The sequence below is a fragment of the Lissotriton helveticus genome, chromosome 12 (assembly GCF_964261635.1).
Source record: "Lissotriton helveticus chromosome 12, aLisHel1.1, whole genome shotgun sequence".
NCBI lineage: Eukaryota > Metazoa > Chordata > Amphibia > Caudata > Salamandridae > Lissotriton > Lissotriton helveticus.
In genome coordinates this window covers 556606583-556625179 of record NC_136073.1, presented here as the reverse complement: position 1 = coordinate 556625179, position 18597 = coordinate 556606583, and the positions used below count along the sequence as shown (strand labels likewise).

Below are 18597 nucleotides of genomic sequence, written 5' to 3'. Positions count from 1 at the left end.
TTTGAGATGTGTAACAGCCTTTAGTACAACTGGTGAAGTGATACCCAGGCCCAAGGTTGTGATTCTGTTCATGCATTAGGGCTCATGGCACTCTTGCTAAACCACTGTCAGACAGACACCATCAGGGTCGGGTATAGTGGCGGTCACAGACCCATAAAGTTTCACCACAAATAAGGATTGCAAACACCCACTGCACACAGTCTGCCTTTTCTGCTATGCTGTATGACTTGACTCATAGACCCAGTGTTTTTCTTTCTTACTCAGGTGTATTTATTCAGTAAGTCTGCATTTTTGTTGCTGATGTATGGCTCCAAATACTACCTGATGGATCACAACTTTAGACAAAGAATGAGCAAGTAGGCAAATGAACTGGGCAGATGACTTGCCCAAAACTGATTTATTAATACTGATTAGGATTTGGAATTATATTTCCTGACATAATTTTCAGGATTTATCCTGTTGTCGGTGCTTTTCTGTAATGTGTTGTCAAGTCTTGTTCCTAATAGCTATGAGTAAATCATTTGTTTGGGAGTCATCCTCCCTCTTTCCCATTCTGTGGCTAAAACTTTGATCCATTATGGATTACCACAATAGTTCCTGTCACATTTAGAGTGGTGTACCAGCTCCCCCTTCCGTGCTTAAATAATTCTGTCATGTCACAATCTATACCTGATCCCGTACTTCCAAGGGCCCACCATTTTGTACTTTCTGTCACTTGGTCCTGAGAATGGTCTCTTGATATTTCCCTCGTGAGACCTAAACGTTGACAATAGTGCCACATCCGTATGTTTCTAATGCTTCAGAATTCACAAATAGAGACTCTGAGCTGAGTGGCCTTTACATCAACCGTTACAGGCTCTAACTACAAATTACTTTACTTGGTATCTTTATCGCAACCTGTTTGGTCTGTGCTGTTGCACCGTGACCCTTGTACATTGAGCATCTCATGTTTATCTTGAAGTTGTGACTTTAGAACTTTGATAGGTCTGTATGTTATGTTTTATCTTTAAATGATTATTCTTTGTCTTTGTAATATTTATAAAACCTTATTAATTTATGATAACACACTATGTTTAATATTCAAACAACATTTTTTTGCTTTGTGTTTTATTCAACACTATAAAGTAAACTTTGTTTAATGTGGTCCCTATACCTTCAAAGGAAACTGCATTTAAAAATAAAAGTTTCCTTTTTTGTGTGTTTAGGAGGCGGTTGAGTTCCCATGGACGACGGTCTCCTTTTAAAGGTTTTTATTTTACATTCACAAAGGAGAAGGGTCCAAAGGGGACCCCATCCCATTTGCAAAAGGGTTACAACCTTCTATGAGGTGACAGTAACATATCAATGTTTTATGAGCTGACTGTGGTCGCAAAACATTGATCCATTAGATACTGATTTGGTATTTGGCAGGGACACATACAACATGCCCATTCCAGATTCCAAATCAGTATCGATTTGGAATTCCATTTTAGGAATCTGACAACCTTTTCTTGCCCCTAAAATTCTAACTGTCGCAAAGGCAGAAATATAGTTGTGCTATAAATGAACAGTGAAAGCTGGCATCAACCATGTGGACTCCTGTGTTGTAGTCTACCACCCACTTTAAATCAGCATTCAAAGTTGGAAACATGTTCAAATAAATTGCTAACTTTAATTCAATTCCATGTAAGATGTCAATCTTGAAACAAGGTTCCAAGAGCTTTAAAAAAGCATTATATTAAGAATATCTTCAGAATGTTGAGTAACATTTTTCCTAGTAATTGATCCTATAGCCTAAAAGAGATATACGTGTAAACACAAACCATTCTTGTGAACTATTTACGTAGGCATCCCAAACATTTTTTTCAAAATGGTTACTTGGGGCCGAAGTTACAATGAATTTACTCTAGAAGGCATGCTAGTGATTTTGAGTCTGTGTTTAGTATCAACCATTTTTATTAATTTCTTCACACAAGAACACATTTTTATCACTTCTGGTGGACTGAGGGCTCGATTCTGATGCGGTTAGGAAAGCATTCACACCTAGGGCCCGAGTACGATGTGGTTAGGAAGGCCTCCTAACGGAATTTGCTCTTTCCTAATTAGTTCGGGAACGTGTCTTCCTGACCGAGGGCCAGATTACGATGCAGTGAAGAACATAGGCTCCTATTGAAGTCAATGGGAGTCCAACCAAATTGTATCTGGAAACATCTGGATGCATCATACTCGGTCGGTCGGACTCTCCCAATCCCAGTCAGTCAGAAACCATTTCCAAACCGATTTGATAGGGAAGATTTGCTAACCGCATCAGAATCGGGCTCTGAGTCTGTATTTAAACCCATCTCCACAGCTGGCAATTTGTCCATCAAAAATAATCACCTCATTACTAATTCTTTATTTCCTATTTTGTTTATTGTATTGTGACTGGGCAAGTCGTAACACATTGAGGGTGAGACAGCACTCATCTCAAAGTAACTACTGCCTAAAAATATTCACGTTTATAAGAAGTATGATACATAAAATATTTCTGAAAAACTGAAATAAATAGACCGGAAGTCTTGCTGAAATTAATTACATTAAATGAATCCTAAATAAATATTCCTTTAGTCTATGTTCTATTTATGTGCACAGACATTCTGGTATGATTTTTATGTCTATATAATTTCTAATACTTATTAAGTCTCAATGATCTACACTGTGGACCCCAAATATACCTGTGACCAGGGGCCCATGAATCCTTAAGATAGTCCTGCTGACTCTTCAAAATATCCTGTGAATCTCAGCAATGCATATTTTGTTCGAGCATTCCAAACCCTTATACTTTAGTATAATGAACATGAGTCTTTTTTCAGTGTTATGCACTGCCATCACACATTTCTATGATATTTATATATTTAATCTAACAATGTATTTTATAATCTGTCTCTAGTGAAGAAAAGGAGAGATTCAGCACCAGTCTGAAGGAGTTCTTGGCCTGCGTTAAGCAGCGAGCTCTGCAGAGGAGACAACTGCAGGATGCCTGTACCACCTCCTCTCACTTGGACATAGGAATTGAGTCCCGCATTGTGGCAGCAATGACATATCAGCGGTCAACACTGTAAGTAGTGTATACATTATACAACTTTTAATTCGCATTTTAGTTTTTGCTAAGAAGCACCGTGAATACTTATTTTACACCTAAAATGACACCATTGCAAATGAAGGTAGAACTTTGGAAAGCGCTGGCTGCATAGCTGAGATTCACAAACGATAATAAGATCTCACAGGTATGGCTAAATCTGTGGATATAGAAGAAGAAAGCACACTGACTCAAGGAAATCTTCCTAACAAAATCCAGAAAATTTAAAATCAACTCTATTTAAAACAAAAGAAAATAAGGATCATGAAGAATTGTAATAATTGAAGTTTGTTTCCAGGTTGAACAGGGAAAATGTGAAGCCAAAATACTTAAAATAGCCTGTAACAATTTCACGTTAATGAGAGAGACTCAGATTAAAAGATATGGATTAAAAACTAGAAATGTGAGAAATTTGTGTAATTTGCATTTGTGTAATTATGCAAATATTCGGGGAAATTATGCATGATTACTTGAAATGCAAAAGTGGCAATTTAGTGCTATATTTTAGCATAAAATTCGTCCTAGAATCCAAAATGGACACAAGGACACATGTCACACAAAAAATAGTTCAATGAACACAAGCACAGTAAGCGCTTATATTTTTGATGTTCCTTTGCACTTGCGCTAAAGTCTTGGTAAAAACGGTACGCAATTACACATTGTGGTTGAATCACATAATTTGGGAATTTTGCGTAGCAAGCATAGTGTAAAATTACCAACATTACACAAGATTATTCCTGTGTAACTGAAATTTTACCTGGGCCTAGTAGGAAACTAATTTGTTGATAATCGTCTGTCAAGTGATTTTGATAAAGAGATAATTGCAACAACATCTTAATTAAGAGATGCAAGTAAAATCAGAAAACGAATCCTGAATCAACAATAAAATAATAAGAACGCATTTGGGCCACCTCAACAGAGGATAAAGAGGACCAAATGAAGTGAAAAAGGGAATGTGAGAAAGACAGAAAATAGAATTTTCACATAATTGAATAGAAACACTGTAAGGGGCAATTATACTGTGCCCATAGATACAGAAGTAGATAAAGGCAATGTGTTGGAGTGAGAGATAGAGAGGAACATAGATGAGTAAGAGCAGACTACACGTTTCTGCATGATTTCAAAATCAATGACTAAGACACAGTTTTTATTTTAATATAATTATCTCAGAATTTTAATTTGTGATATGGTGATGTGTGTAGCAAATTATATTTTTGTTGAAAGTATGTAAACAAAGAAAAATAATAATTCCTGTGTGATCCTGACTGAACCTATGGAAAATATACAACATGCTGTATTAACGCTAACGTTAGTAGAAGCTGTGTGATATCAGTTTGCCTCGATGCAAGTGCTGCAGACATCATTCCATGTGTGATCCAAACTAAGTCCCAAACGCTACTCAGTCTACTGTACTGAAAGCACCATCTTCAATACTGAGGGTTACCAAATAAGCGAGTGCAAAATGTTTAGGCGCAGGGTTAACAGAGATCCTGAACTTTCTTTAGAACCTGAAATAAGTGTTTGTGTCTGCGTTTCACACAACCAGCTCAGACTTCTATACAATGCCTCTCCTGAATTCCATAACAGGGCAAAACTGTGATAATCTCCACCCTTCTAGGATTACAAATTGACTAGGCATTAAGCATCCCTTTACCGATTAAAGATAAACATACCTTCCAAACTCCCAAATTTGTGAGATTGAAAACTGTGCCTAGAATCATTCAAATGGCCATGACAAGTAGCAAGAAGAAGGCAGAATCCGTTCACTGGTCTTAGTTGGATAAGCAGAGAGCCTCTTTAAGGCATTCACTTTATTGACTTCAAGGTTAAAAACATGGCTGTAGAGCAGTATTTCTTCAATGATCCCACCCTTATAGCCATCAAGCCCAAACTAAAAACAAACTTCTAAAACCAACTGATTCCTTACTGACAGTTTGGCTCGTTCCTGTAATCCCACATTGGTGACAGTTCTCCAGACCCATCATTTTATCTTTATATATTTCACCAGGTAATATTTGGTCAGATTTGTTGAGAGAAAAGCGTACAGACAGAGGGAACACTAGGTGCACTTACCCAGATGTATTTTTTTCCTTATGACGATGAAGACTCTGAATAGGGTTGTATATTTTACCCCTTGCTAACCCCACATGGACCATGAACAGATTCATCAAGGCCCATGATTACCACCTCATAAATTGGATGGCATCCAACTGAGTGACTAAGTGGTGTCTGTGCCAGAACCCTAACTCTTTCACAACAAGTGAAAAGTGAAACATGAAGTGGACTCGCATTAGGATTTCTGGACCTGCAGTTTACCTCATGTTTGGGCTGGGAAGGTAAAATTAGCAAGGCAGCCACTTTGCTGGAACATAATGCCCAGGGATAGTTACATGAAAATTGCAATTAAGATGAAGAGGCTGGTGGTGGTTGGTATATCTATGCATGGGTGCATGTCAAAGGCTATTGATTCCAGAAAAATATGGAATAGAGCTATGAGGGCTAGCAAACATTAACCAAGCGAAAACAATTCCCTTAAGCAGCTTCTTCATGTACCTATGTCTTCTTGTAATGAGCTGCCTTGTTTAGGGTTGTGTAATATTCCCATTGTGATATCCTTTGGTTGGCCTTATTAGTGTTCAGTATTTCAGTCCAACTGGATTGTCAAACTAACTATCAATCTAAGATGTTGATTTCTTTCATTATTTAACTAACCAGGGATTTCACCAAAAGCCTCAGGCATGTGGTCACAAAGTCTTTCTTGTCAAATGTATCGATAATGACACTGGACCTGACAGGGAAAAGCTCATTAATTCTCGCATGTCAGTTAAGCCTTTTCTAAAGACGGAGCCTTTATTCAACAATATAGATAGCAAATATTGCTAGTAATGACCAAATTAAGATTCAATTTAAGTGAAGGTCTCATTAGTCTGGAAGAATAATATACCAGGCTGCTACCTTTTGTGATAAGTTTTCACTTGAAACTTCTGATCATTTGCTATTATTTTTCATATGGTTAACAGCTATCCATTAAAGGTATCTGCTAATTTTTTTTAAGTGCTTAACGTTGACAGGCTGTAGGGAAGTGCAACCACATTTGTTGCTTATAGCACGTAATTAGATGGCGGTTCTACTTGTTAGATGTTTTAATCATGTATTTGCTTTCAGAAGGAGACTTACTAATTCCCTGTACAGTGTAGTTTTCAATTGGAGCCGAGGCTTGTCTTGTTCTTCTTATTCAATTAAACTAATAATGAACTGTGTAAACTAAACACAAGATGTGAGTGGGTTTGGCAGTGTACATAACTGAGGACTGAGCTGTAAGCTGTACTCTATTATCCTGTACCTATAACAAGAGAAGATATCATATATCAATTATAGTAATTTTGTAAATTATTTTGCTATGCACTGTGATATTGGTATTTGTTTTCATGATTGAATATTTGGTATTGCTATAATGTTGCTTTTATTCATATGTGTTTTCGTCATTTATGTGATGTTTGTGCATTTTTATGTGCCTTAAGACCCTGTTCTTGAACTACACGTATTTAAGTGACTGGCTGTAAAATGTCATACTTTAATAAAAGTAGTTCTAGAAATCACAGGTTTATGTTATGGTAGCTGACATTTGTGTAGCACGCAGACACCACTGGGTTGTCATTGTTGCACTCTAGCTGTCCAGAATGATTACAAGTGGACCTATATATTTGATAGGAGAGCTGTCGATTGTAGAATGATTATGTGGGGAGAAATGGATGAGGTGCAAAATAAAGCTTTTGTGAGGCCCAACCCTTCCCTCTTTATACAAAAAAGTCACCCCTAAGGTAGGCCCTGGACAGCCCAGAGGGCCTAGTGCAATGTATTTGAAAGGCTTGGCATGCACTTTTAAGTTTTCCATATCCTGGTAGTGAAAAACTCTTAAATTCGTTTTTCACTACAGAAAGGCTAATATCTCCCATTAACTAACATGGGGATAACCCTATTACATTTTATGAGTATACTTTTTAAATGGGAAGATATAACTGATTCACGTTTGGTGTCTCTGATCACATGACTTGGTGTATGTGGCAGTAGGAAATTGTATATTGCTCTTAGACAGCAACACACAATGGGAGCTTAGGTGTCACTGAATGGGCCCAAACAGGCATGTTGGGAGGGAGAAGCCGGACTCAGCCTCACCAACACCTGAATAGGCTGTGTCTTTCCACACACAAAGTGCGGCATACTCCCCATTGTAGTGAGTCTGGAGCAAGTACAGGAAGGGAGGATCTATGTGCACTTCAAAGGCATGTCTTTGAATTCTCCCCCACTTCAAATGCACCACTTTTAAAAGTACTGGACCTCAAACACAACCAAGGAAGTACACTTGTGGTTCTATGAATGCCCTGCCTGGAAGAAGGGCTACTGTGCAGCTGAAGGACTGCAACTCTGTTGGACTGCACTCTGCTGGATTTAGGCTTTGGGGTGCTGATCTGCTACCTGCTGCCCTCTTGCTTAGGTGAGAAGGACTGGACCTGCACCTCTTTAACCCAGAGTAACTCCAAGGGCTAGGTGGCTGGCCTCCTGATCTGATGCCCCAGGGACTTAACAGGCTTCTAAAACCCCTGCACCTTGACTCTGCTATCTGTGAGTCTACCTTGTCAAGTGGTCCCAACTTAGTCATGGACCCTTGAAAGTGGGCCTAACGTGCTTGCCAGTGGTACTGACACATACCCAAGCAGAACCAACACATGTCCTCGGCTGAGTGGCGCATCTGTATGTAGAACTGACGCATCATCGCTGCTGTGTGTTATTTAACCCGTCGTAAAAGACTCGCATCGCCGTCACCTCCCACATCTCAAGTTCGATGCATCGCTTTCCGAACTGCCACCGTGTGACACTTCCCCAGTGCAAGCTACTTGCACCCCTCGTCGACGGTAGCCTCGACAACAACGCCGAAACTCTGCATCGCAGCTTTATAACTCAGAGCTGACGCATCGCCTCGGCTGTACTCTGCGTCCTGGACACAGTATTTCGTATTGCAAGTCCCATCGACAGGATCCTCGATTCTGATGCATCACAAACTCCGCATTGCAGCTTCACTGCTCATTGGAGCTGACACATTGCCTGAGCTGCACCTTGCATCCTCAACACCAGACTTGGTATAGCAAGCTCCTTCGACATGATCTTTGACGCAAATGCATCAGGACCTCACATAGCATTGAATTAACGCCTCACCTTGGCTGTGCAACCAACCTTCAACGTGGATCGATGCAACGCTCCGCAACCAGGATTTAAGGTACTCAGTTTAGTGGGCCTAACTGGGTCCCTATAGCCGGCCTGCGCTCCATCATGGTTGGCCTGAACTTTTGACTTTGTCCCGATCCGACACGATCAGATATCCCCAATAGGGCTTAGTGCTTTTTAGCGCTATTTTTCACTATAAACTTTAAAAATCAATATCTTTGGTTCTACTAATTGAATTTTTGTCGTGTTGTGCTTGTTTCATTTATTAAAGTCAGATCTATGTTTCTAAATTGGTGTGGTATCATTTTGTTTTCACCGTTTTTGCTGTTTGAAGTGTTGCACAAATACTTTACACACTGCCTGCCTCCAAGTTAAGCCTGGCTGCTCTGTGAAAAGCTACCAGACGGACGGTGAGCAGAGGTTAATTTGGGGTATGCCTGCCCCTTACCCTGACTAGGTTTGCGGTTGCTGCTTGACCAGGGCTCATTCCCCAGTCAACCAGTAACCCAATTTATAACACACACCCTTCAGTGAATCACAGATGCCCATTAGCTTAAGCATTCTATTGCTCACTCCTATATTTTCCACTGTATGCTGGAATACAGTGAGATATAAATTAAGAAGGGCACAGCTTTGATCATCATGCACAATACCAAACACACTCCCACACAGGACACACTACAAACCCAATCACACAATATAGAGTAATGTGCTACCTGTCTGAAGAGTGCTTTGGTCCCTCATTAGCAGTAACACGTGAAATGTAAATGCATGTATAACATAGGTAAAGTGCTGAGATGCCCCTGGGTGAGTCATGCGCTATATAAGAATCCATAACATAACATAGTACATTACAATGTTATGATCCTGATAATATACCAATTCAGGCAATCTAAAGTGTATATATAGTTGTTTTTGTATTGTGTAACTTTAAATATAGACAGACTATTAGTCAGGATGGAAGAACTAACCAGGAGAGTCCCATTGAATGATGTGGTTGTTCCTCATGTTCATGTGCCGACTGCGCAGATGCCAAAATACTCCAAAGGGAGGAAGTCTAATGCCACATCGATGGCAGTGTTTGCCGTAACAAAGCATAGCATATCACAGTATACCACTACAAACAAAGTTCTTCAGAAAGTGGTTCTTGTTTTTAATCTTTTAGACCGACCAGACTATTGTAAACTTCGCTATAAGTAATAAAAGAATGACTAATAGTTTATAGGAGATTGTTTTCTGGTCTCTTCTTGCTACAATTGACAGATAATACTGCAGGAGAAACACTTGAAGTGCAACCTTCGTGTTCTTCAGCCTTGGGACTTGTTCTAGGTTATCTGTGCCTGCCACAGCACCTTTTGCACCCCTAGCTCCAGCGTCCCTGAGTGAGAGAATATAGCATAAGAGAGTAATAGCGACGGAACAGTTCCATTTGATTAAACGCCACGGTTCTTATATTCTGGGATATTTTTGAAAGCCTCGCGCGCTGAGCACAGTGCAAGGGCCAGCTGTATTTATTTTTCGTTTTCTGATGGTTGCTATGTGGCAGCATAATTGAGGGGCGCATTCATTTCTACTATTTTTATCTGAGATTTTCCACTATCTTAAAGAAGTGCTCTTCTCAGAGGCAGCTCCTCCTTAATGACGGAGGAGCGTCGCGCCAGTGGCAGTTGTTGATAAATAAAATGATAATAAGCCATTTTTATCGTTTTATTTATCTGCGCTGCTTACGTGGGAGTGGGAGGGGTGGGTCAGGCCACGACAGCCAAGAGTGGTGGTCACTTATAAGTGCGCATGTCTGTTTGGCCGGCTGTTCTAGTCCAGCAAAACAGACATGCGCACTTATGTTTCTGCAACCCAGCAGTGTTGCACAGCCACTTTGGAGAAATGCCACAGGCTCCAACGCACTGTCTGAGCAGCAAACGAGGCAGCATAAGACAAATCTTGGCACTGCTCTCATACCATGAGAGCAGTGTCTTGATTGAGTGGAGAGCCTGTGATTTCAGGTCCATTCAATGCTGAAGAAGGAGTGTAGCAGGAGCAGCTAGGCTGTAGCGGGAGCAGAGCGGTAGGCAAGAGATTTTGTTTAATTTCCCAAGCCCCCCCTCCAACCTCCCACCCCCCTGCTGGATGCCCTACCAGGTTCGATTGGCATCAGCCGCCACTGGCTCTTCTGGTGCCTTTGAGCAATCCAAGCTCCTTGGCAAATCATTTTGGGGACTGCGCGTGAGTCAGGTGTGAATGTTTTTCCTGTGTGATGATCATGTTCAATATTTTTGACAGTTATTCACTAAATTTTATAATTAAAGTTGCCCTGCAGAAGTCTGGAAGTATATTTTGAGGTTTTCAGTTCTAGGCTCCAGCGTGTCCTGTTTCATTCTCTTCCAAGAACAATCAATACTTTTTGGGGAGAATTGTCATTTAGAGGTGTGATGTTTCGGTAGTATGATTTTTTTTTAAACATATTTTATTGATTTTTAAGTACCATATACAGTCATATATATCGGTCATATTAGGTTAACAATCCAATAGGCCCACAAACATTATTGTTTCGACCCCCGCCAGAGCTCTTGGGTAACAATGACTGACTGGTATTCTCAAAAAACCTCCCTCATAATTCCCCCCCCTCCCAAAACTGTGGTCACATCCCATATGCAGCAGTGTCATCAATACATGTACACCCCAATATCTTCTTATCCAATTCAGTAAGGTATAACACAACTATATCGTTTTCTATATGTATTGGTATGAGCGTCCCTACAGGCATGGATACAGTCTAAGTTGACATATCTATCTCTGCGGATTTGAGCTCTTCCAACATGGTTCCCCATTCCAGTGCTATTGGTATCCTTCGGAGCCCGCGCGCCTCTTCTCTACACAGCGCTGCGCCCTCTGCATTGCCCCATTTTAACATTTCCGTATGCCAGGTGTGTACCTCCGGAGGTTTACTAGACTTCCAACGCATCGTGATATTCCTAACAGCCAGAAGTAACGCCAGATCCAAGAATCGATATTGTACCTTGTGTTTTGACCTGTGCTTGTGTAGTCCTAGCAGACATTCCTCTACAGTATCTCGTACCGTAAGCTGAGCCGCCAGTCCTGCAATTTCTCTTATCCTGACCCAGTAGTCTATTAGTTTAGTACATGTCCACAACATATGCATGAGTCCCACCCCCTCCATGTGACATCTAGAACAAGAGTGTTGTGTCCGTGGGAACATTTTGTCCAGCTTCTCTGGGGTCAGGTATGCACGGTGTAGAACCATGGTTTGAATGAAGTTGAACCGCGAGTTCCGGGACACCTTCCTGGGTTGTTCCAGGATCACTGCCCATTCTTTATCCGACAGTTCCCGGCCTATCTCCTCCACCCAGGTCTCACGCAGGGTGTCTAAGGGTAGCCTAGAATGTGTGCTGATCCCATGGTAAATCCAGCGGATCAAATGTCTTCCTCCCCCCATGTAGTACACCATCTTTACCAACTCATGTTTCGGTAGTATGATGTTAAGACTGGCAAGATAGTCGTTCCTTTGCAGGATTTCCTGTAGAGTGAGTTGGTTCGGTAAAGAACTGTGTCAGATAAAAAGCTTTACTTTCTGTCAATAGCCCATCATTGAAGATTGATCTATGTTTTCGAGCCTTGTACTAAAAGTCATCAAGAACAATGAGGTTTGGATGGATTAAACCAAGGGCAGCGACAGAATTGTAGATGTTTTGTATCAGGGAATGTGAAATTAGTAATAAGGAAATTGTGTTGGATGGGTGGTGTTTGAATAGGAAGAATTCACGTTCTGGAGCAAAGAGGTTATTTAGGTGCCAATGTTTTCAGGAACAGCTTCCTAGTACATAGGCTGTACTTGTTTGGAAGTGTGTGGGGTTCATAGTGCGAACCATGTGAGAAGTGTATCTCCACAAAAGGTAGAAAGGAGAATGGTAGGGCTTAGCTGAAGCTCAGACGTAGACTTTTCCACCCAGCAGGCATTGTCCTCCCTCGAAGCCTGGAAGTGTAAGACCTGAGTCTTACAATAGGTAGCCCCACCACAATGCACATTTATGCCACTGGGCTTCGAGGTCTTCCTTCATCCTTGCCACGGGTATTCTGTAGTGCTGAGTTTGACAGGCTGTAATCTTGCACCTGGGCCTGGGTTCCTTGGCTTGGCAGATGGCATGGGGTCATTAAGGTAGTGGGAGCCTTACCCGCTGTACCTTTTCTTATTTTTTCACACCAATCAAGGAGGTGGGGAGCACAACAGTGTCCCCTCCCCCCCCTGTTCCTGCAGACCCGAGCCCTTTTCTGACCCCCCTCCTCCCGCTGCTCCCTGGAAAGCATATCTGTCAAACTCAGAGGATTGTCAGAAACGTGGGGGTGGGGGCAGCAGATATCTTTGTGTGGGGAGGGGGTGTCGGAAACCTGGTGAAGAGAGAGAAAGCGGGAACAGGGGATGTAATGCTATGTAGACTAAGCGTATTTCACGTATGGCTGTTGACTCCCCTTGTGTCATAATAGGGGCTTTCGGACAGTGCTGGTTTTAGAGAAAAACACAAAGCATCCTGGGAGCTGTAGTGTAATCATTCCTATTGGTAGAGTTCACAGGTCCCGATAAGCCCAGACTGTCTATATCTCATCCTAGTGACCTGTGGCCTTGTTAACAGTCACACACTTCTAGGCTGAACAGCAATCCTTGTGTGAAGTCACGCGCTCTATAAAACTCCAGGCTCGCAGCGGCAGAACAGCGCATTAGCGATACAGAGGATGCCACTCAATCCACCAACATGGAAGTGAGAGACCTGAGCACAAAAACAGACTCTTTGCAAAGGATAACGGCCGAACTGGAAGACAAAAGCCGTAGGGGAAACATATGAATACTGGGAATCCCGGAAGGGGCTGAAGATGAGACGGGTTCATGCACCAGATTCATAGAGGATCTCATCCCGAAGATCACAAACCTAAAATGTGACCGTCAATTCGAACTGAATAGGGCCTTCAGAGTTCCTGCTTCAAGACAAGTCGCGACAAAATTCACCAGGCCCATCATCTGGAAGCCACTGCGGTCTCAGCACAATGACGAGACCTTTAACTATGCCAGAAAAAACAACCAGATCATCTGGAAAGGGCAAAAAATCATACTTGCGCAAGACTACTCCAAAACAACAGTAGACATCAGGAAAGGCTTCCTCGCTCAACGCCAAGCGCTCAAAAGCAAAGAAATCCTATTCACCTTTGTTGCCCCAGCCAAATTCAAAATAACCGATAGGGGCAAAAGCCACTTCTTCACCGATCCACAAGACCTGCACGAATACCCTAAAGGACCTCCAACCTCTCAGATGGAAGTATCAACACATGGCACCACCAAAATAGGGCCCTCTCCTGATCTTGCGAGTGAATAAAGACACTAATAAACCGACCAAACACACCATAAACCACGCAACCGTCAGCTACCTCAAGAGGAACATGCCAGAGTATTCTCAGGAATTCAGACCTACCTCAAAAAAAGAAAAAAGAAGCTTTGAACCGCATCTACCTCAAGGAAACAGCGGCTACGGACGCACAAAAGGCTGGTGGTCCTGAACGCGGAGTATCCTTTTTAAACAGTATTAGACTCCCAAGCTATTGTTTACAACTGTGATTGGCGACCCCAACATGGGAGGTGTCCTCGCTGCTACGCAAAGTCTAGGCCGGTCACTCGCCTATACAAAACTTTTACCTAGAAATTACCTATTGCATTGACTTAAATTTGAATTGGCCCCGGGAGGCGCAATGGCGATCCTGCCGTCGCACCTTCCAGAATCTAGATGTGGGGGGTGGGGGAGGGAAAGGGAGTGGGGTATCGATGGGAGGAGGCAGGGTGGGGGAAGACGGAGACAGGGGAGGGGGGAGGAATGATAAGACTTTTCTTTAATATTTTCTTTAATCTAACTTTCACACTTTCTTGTCTTTACTTATTCATTCTAGACTATCGCAGAATCCAGGCAGTGGGATTATCGGATGGGTCCAGGAGGGTAGGGCACAGAGAGCGGCACTCATTCAACCTAGATAATGGCTAGCAACAGCCCTGTCGTGCTAGCGACCGACCTAAAAATAACCACACTTAACGTTAAAGGTCTCAATCACCCCATTAGGTGCAGGAAAGAAATTGACTACTTAGCCAAATCCAAGAGTGACATAGTCCTAGTACAGGAAACTAAGCTAGACGAAGAGAGCCACAAACTATTTAGAGCAAAGTGGATTGCCCAGGCAGTATGCTCCCCGGCCACCAGAAAGAGAGGAGGCATCATAACGCTCATCTCAAAGAACTCCAAACTCACGATTAACTCACACTCGCACGATAGCGAAGGCAGGCTACTGATAACCAGCATCTCAAGAGGGAGCGACCAGATCCACGTTGCCAACTTATATGGCCCCAACTCAGACGATCTCTCCTTCTGGAAAGAAGTAGCTGACGCCCTAGCCAAAATACCACAGAACGAGCTGCTGATTGTTGCAGGCGATATCAACATGCCCTTAGACCCACTGCTCGACAGACAATCCCACTGCCACTACCATCCCAACAGCTCCCACAATGCACTCCTCAACATATGCACGAAATTCAACCTCAAAGACACATGGCGACTCACACACCCAACCACGAGGGACTACACCTTCTACTCAAACCCACACAAATCACACACAAGAATAGACTACATACTAATATCAGGGACCCATACACACATGATAGAAGAGGCACTGATAGAACCGAGACTTGTATCAGACCATTCAGCAGTCAGCCGGAAGCTGGCGGGCCAACTTAATGAGGTAAAGGCCCGTAGATGAACGTTCAGAAGTAGCACTATTACAGACTCCGCACACAAAAAAGAGATCATAAACGCCCTCACCGAATACATGGGACGCTCTGTAAGCCACAATCAGAGCGAAGTTAATTGACATATCAGCTAGGATTAGCAAGAAGACAAACTTAAGACTAACCGAGTTAGAGGCAGAAATCAAAAAGCTTGAACTTGAATTTATAAAGGACAATCGAGGGGCCCCTACTCTTCATAGACTAACGACTGCCGGATAGGAATACTACAGAATCACGAGCGAAAGGGCGGGCCTATGGTTCAACAGATGCAAAGCACTGAACCTATGCGAATCTAATAAAGCAGGGAAACTCCTGGCCTCATACCTGAAATACAAAAACAACAAGAGGGCTGTCACAGCGATCACCGACACTGACAACAGAACATACACCAAACACAAGGACATTCTAAGGGTCTTTAGGCAATTTTACTCAGACCTTTATAGAAACGACAGACAACTAGATAAAGATATATGCCAAAAGTACCTAGAAAGATTAAACCTACCGAAGCTGAATAGCGTGGACAGCACAAAACTGGGGGCGGTTTTTACTACCACAGAGATAGAAACGGCAGTCAGGTCCCTAAAAAAGAACAAAGCCCCCGGCCTGGACGGTTACACGGGAGACTTCTACAAATCATTCCTACCGCAACTCACACCGCTCATGAAAAGAGTATTTAACCACGTAGCACACACAGGGAGAATAACAGCATCCATGACAGGAGCTACCATAACAGTAATACCCAAGGATGACAAAGATCACCAAGTACCAAAAAACTACCGACCAATCTCCCTCATCAACGTAGATTGCAAAATCTATGCAATTATTTTAGCAACGAGACTAAACAGTATGCTCCCCAAACTGATAAGTAACACCCAGGTGGGTTACATGAAAGGCAGAATGGCCAGTGACAATACACGCCTTCTATGCCACGTCTTGGAACACGTCTCAAAGAGCCCCTTCGAAGCCGTCGCCATATCGCTAGACGCGGAGAAAGCTTTTGATAAAGTCTCATGGGCTTTCCTAGAGCAATGCATGGAAAACTTAAAACTAGGAGAAGAGTGCATAAGAATGATAATGGCCCTATATAAGACACCCACTGCATGCATCACAATAAACGGAGGCCTATCAGAACCACTGACCCTTCAACAAGGCACGCGACAGGGCTGCCCGCTATCGCCCGTCCTCTTCCTCTTAGCTCTAGAGCCCCTAATCGAAAGCATTAAACTAAACGAGAAAATACGAGGGATATGCATCGGCGACACGACTATAAAAGTAGCTGCCTATGCCGACGATATACTAATCATGACAGAATAGCCAAAGATATTGACAGAAGCACTCATGTCCACAATAAATGAATACGCCACCCACTCAGGATACAAACTTAACAATGATAAGTCAGAATGCATACCGCTAAATATCCACTGCAACAAAGAGGTGCTGGGCACATCGGGAATCAAGTGGCAACCGGGCCACATTAGATACCTGGGTATCTACTTTAGCACTGACCTGTTTACCACCCTTAGACACAATGAGAAACTGGTGCTAGACAAGATCAGAAAGCAATTTGAAGCATGGTCTCCCAAATTCATGTCCTGGTGGGGGCAAATCGAGACCATAAAAATGATGATCACCCCCCTGGTGAACTACCTCTCAAGCATGCTCCCAATATTCCTCTCTGGTGAATTCCACCAAAAACTAGACAAAATTTGTTCTAGATTTCTGTGGCGAGATAGAAAGGCCAGAATTAGCATGAAAAAAGTAAGAAGACCCAAAAACCAAGGGGGGTAAATCTTGCAGACTTCAAGACATTCCAACTAGCCTTCCTAGCCAAGCAGGGCACACACTGGATAGAGCACACAACAAATTACACACAAGCCTGGTTACAGCTAGAAAGGGCAATACTCAAAAACCTTAACCCACTTGCCCTCCTCACTGCCACCACACACCCACTCGCGAGCGACCCAATAATGAAAAACACTAAGATTGCACTGCTAAAACTAGACAGAAAACTGGAGGTGAGCATCAAAGGCTCTAAGGATAAATCCATATGGTCAAACAACGCTATAAAATACAGGGGCAAAAAACTCAATTTCGAGAACTGGATAATGAAGGGCATCTCACACCCATACCAACTCGAAGCGAACTCCGCACCACTAACTTTTGCCAACCTAAATTCATCCCTGCAACTAGATGACTCAGACCTATACAAGTTCCTAAAGATCAAAACAGCCTTGACAAAGTCCAAAATATCAAACTCGAAACCCTCTATATTCCAATATGTTACAAACCTAAATAGACTAGGACACCAGGTCTCACGCATATACAAAACCCTCACCGGGCAAAAAAATAACACCAACGAAAAGACAGAGAAATACTGGAACACTCATATACACCCACCACTAGATGACCGGGAATGGAACAATCTATGGTCATCAGCTACACAAGCCAAGATCACCCAGCACTGGCGCAGACAAAACTGAGGCTCTTAGACAAAACTTTTTGGACACCAGAGCGTCTACACGAGCAAGGACTTAGGGATAATAACACATGCTGGAACTGCAACAGCGCTAAGGGTGACCTAGAACACCTGATCTTTCTGTGCCCGACTCTCAAGGGATTTTGGGGGAGGGTCTTTGATTTTATAGAAAAGGTGCTCAAATGTAAAATGACAAGAGACTTCCCTTCAATCATCACAGCCTCTATCCTCAACGACCTACCCACAGAGGGAGAAAGAGAGCTCCTGGACCTCCTCCTACTTTCTGCAGCCAAGCTAGTCCTCATGAACTGGAAAGACACATCCAAAATGTCGTACAGCGGATAGCTCTCCTGGATCACCTACTTAAGGGGAGCCGACTCCCTGGCGATAAAGTATTCACCCTGGAAAACCACCTCCAGAGACTTATGGAAATCACTGGACAAGTCCCTACGAACTTTTGACCCACCATAGGATACGACAGGAGCACCCCAAATGAGCTCCCTGCTAGCAGAAATGTACCCCAATGCCAAACGATACCTTGCTGCTGCCAGATCTTAACTACAACCTCTCTCTCTTTTTACTTATTCACATCTTTCTCTTTCCTTCTTCCTACATTACTCCTACAAGCAAGAATTAGGGGGCCCGACACAAAACTTGCAATGTATGACTTAACCTGTATGTTCACCGGCGGGCCTCCCAAAGGGAAGTAAACCCTGTTTACTGTATATATAAATACCATAAAGAAAAGGATAAAGAAAAAAACTGTAGTAAGCACAAATGCATGCCTCCCATAACTGCCAAAACACTTATACAGGATGTGGCATAAGGACCACAGGTGCTACAGAGTCGCGACGTCGGCCCAACATCCTGTGATTCTGGGCAAATCTCTTAATCTCCCTGCGCCTACAAAAAATGAATGTAACTGATGCTCATGTACAGCGCTTAGAACTCGGACTAGAAGTGCCCAAG

General features: G+C 42.7%; 1 protein-coding gene across 3 annotated transcripts in view; it reads left to right on the top strand.

Annotated features, from left to right (window-relative positions):
- Nucleotides 1-18597, top strand: part of LOC144798761 (uncharacterized) — a 1691129-nt gene that overhangs the window by 953574 nt on the left and 718958 nt on the right. For all 3 annotated transcript variants that reach the window (XM_078669781.1, XM_078669783.1, XM_078669782.1), the window contains one exon: nt 2909-3076. In XM_078669781.1, the coding sequence (XP_078525907.1) occupies nt 2909-3076 (168 nt within the window). The remainder of the gene's footprint in view (nt 1-2908; nt 3077-18597) is intronic.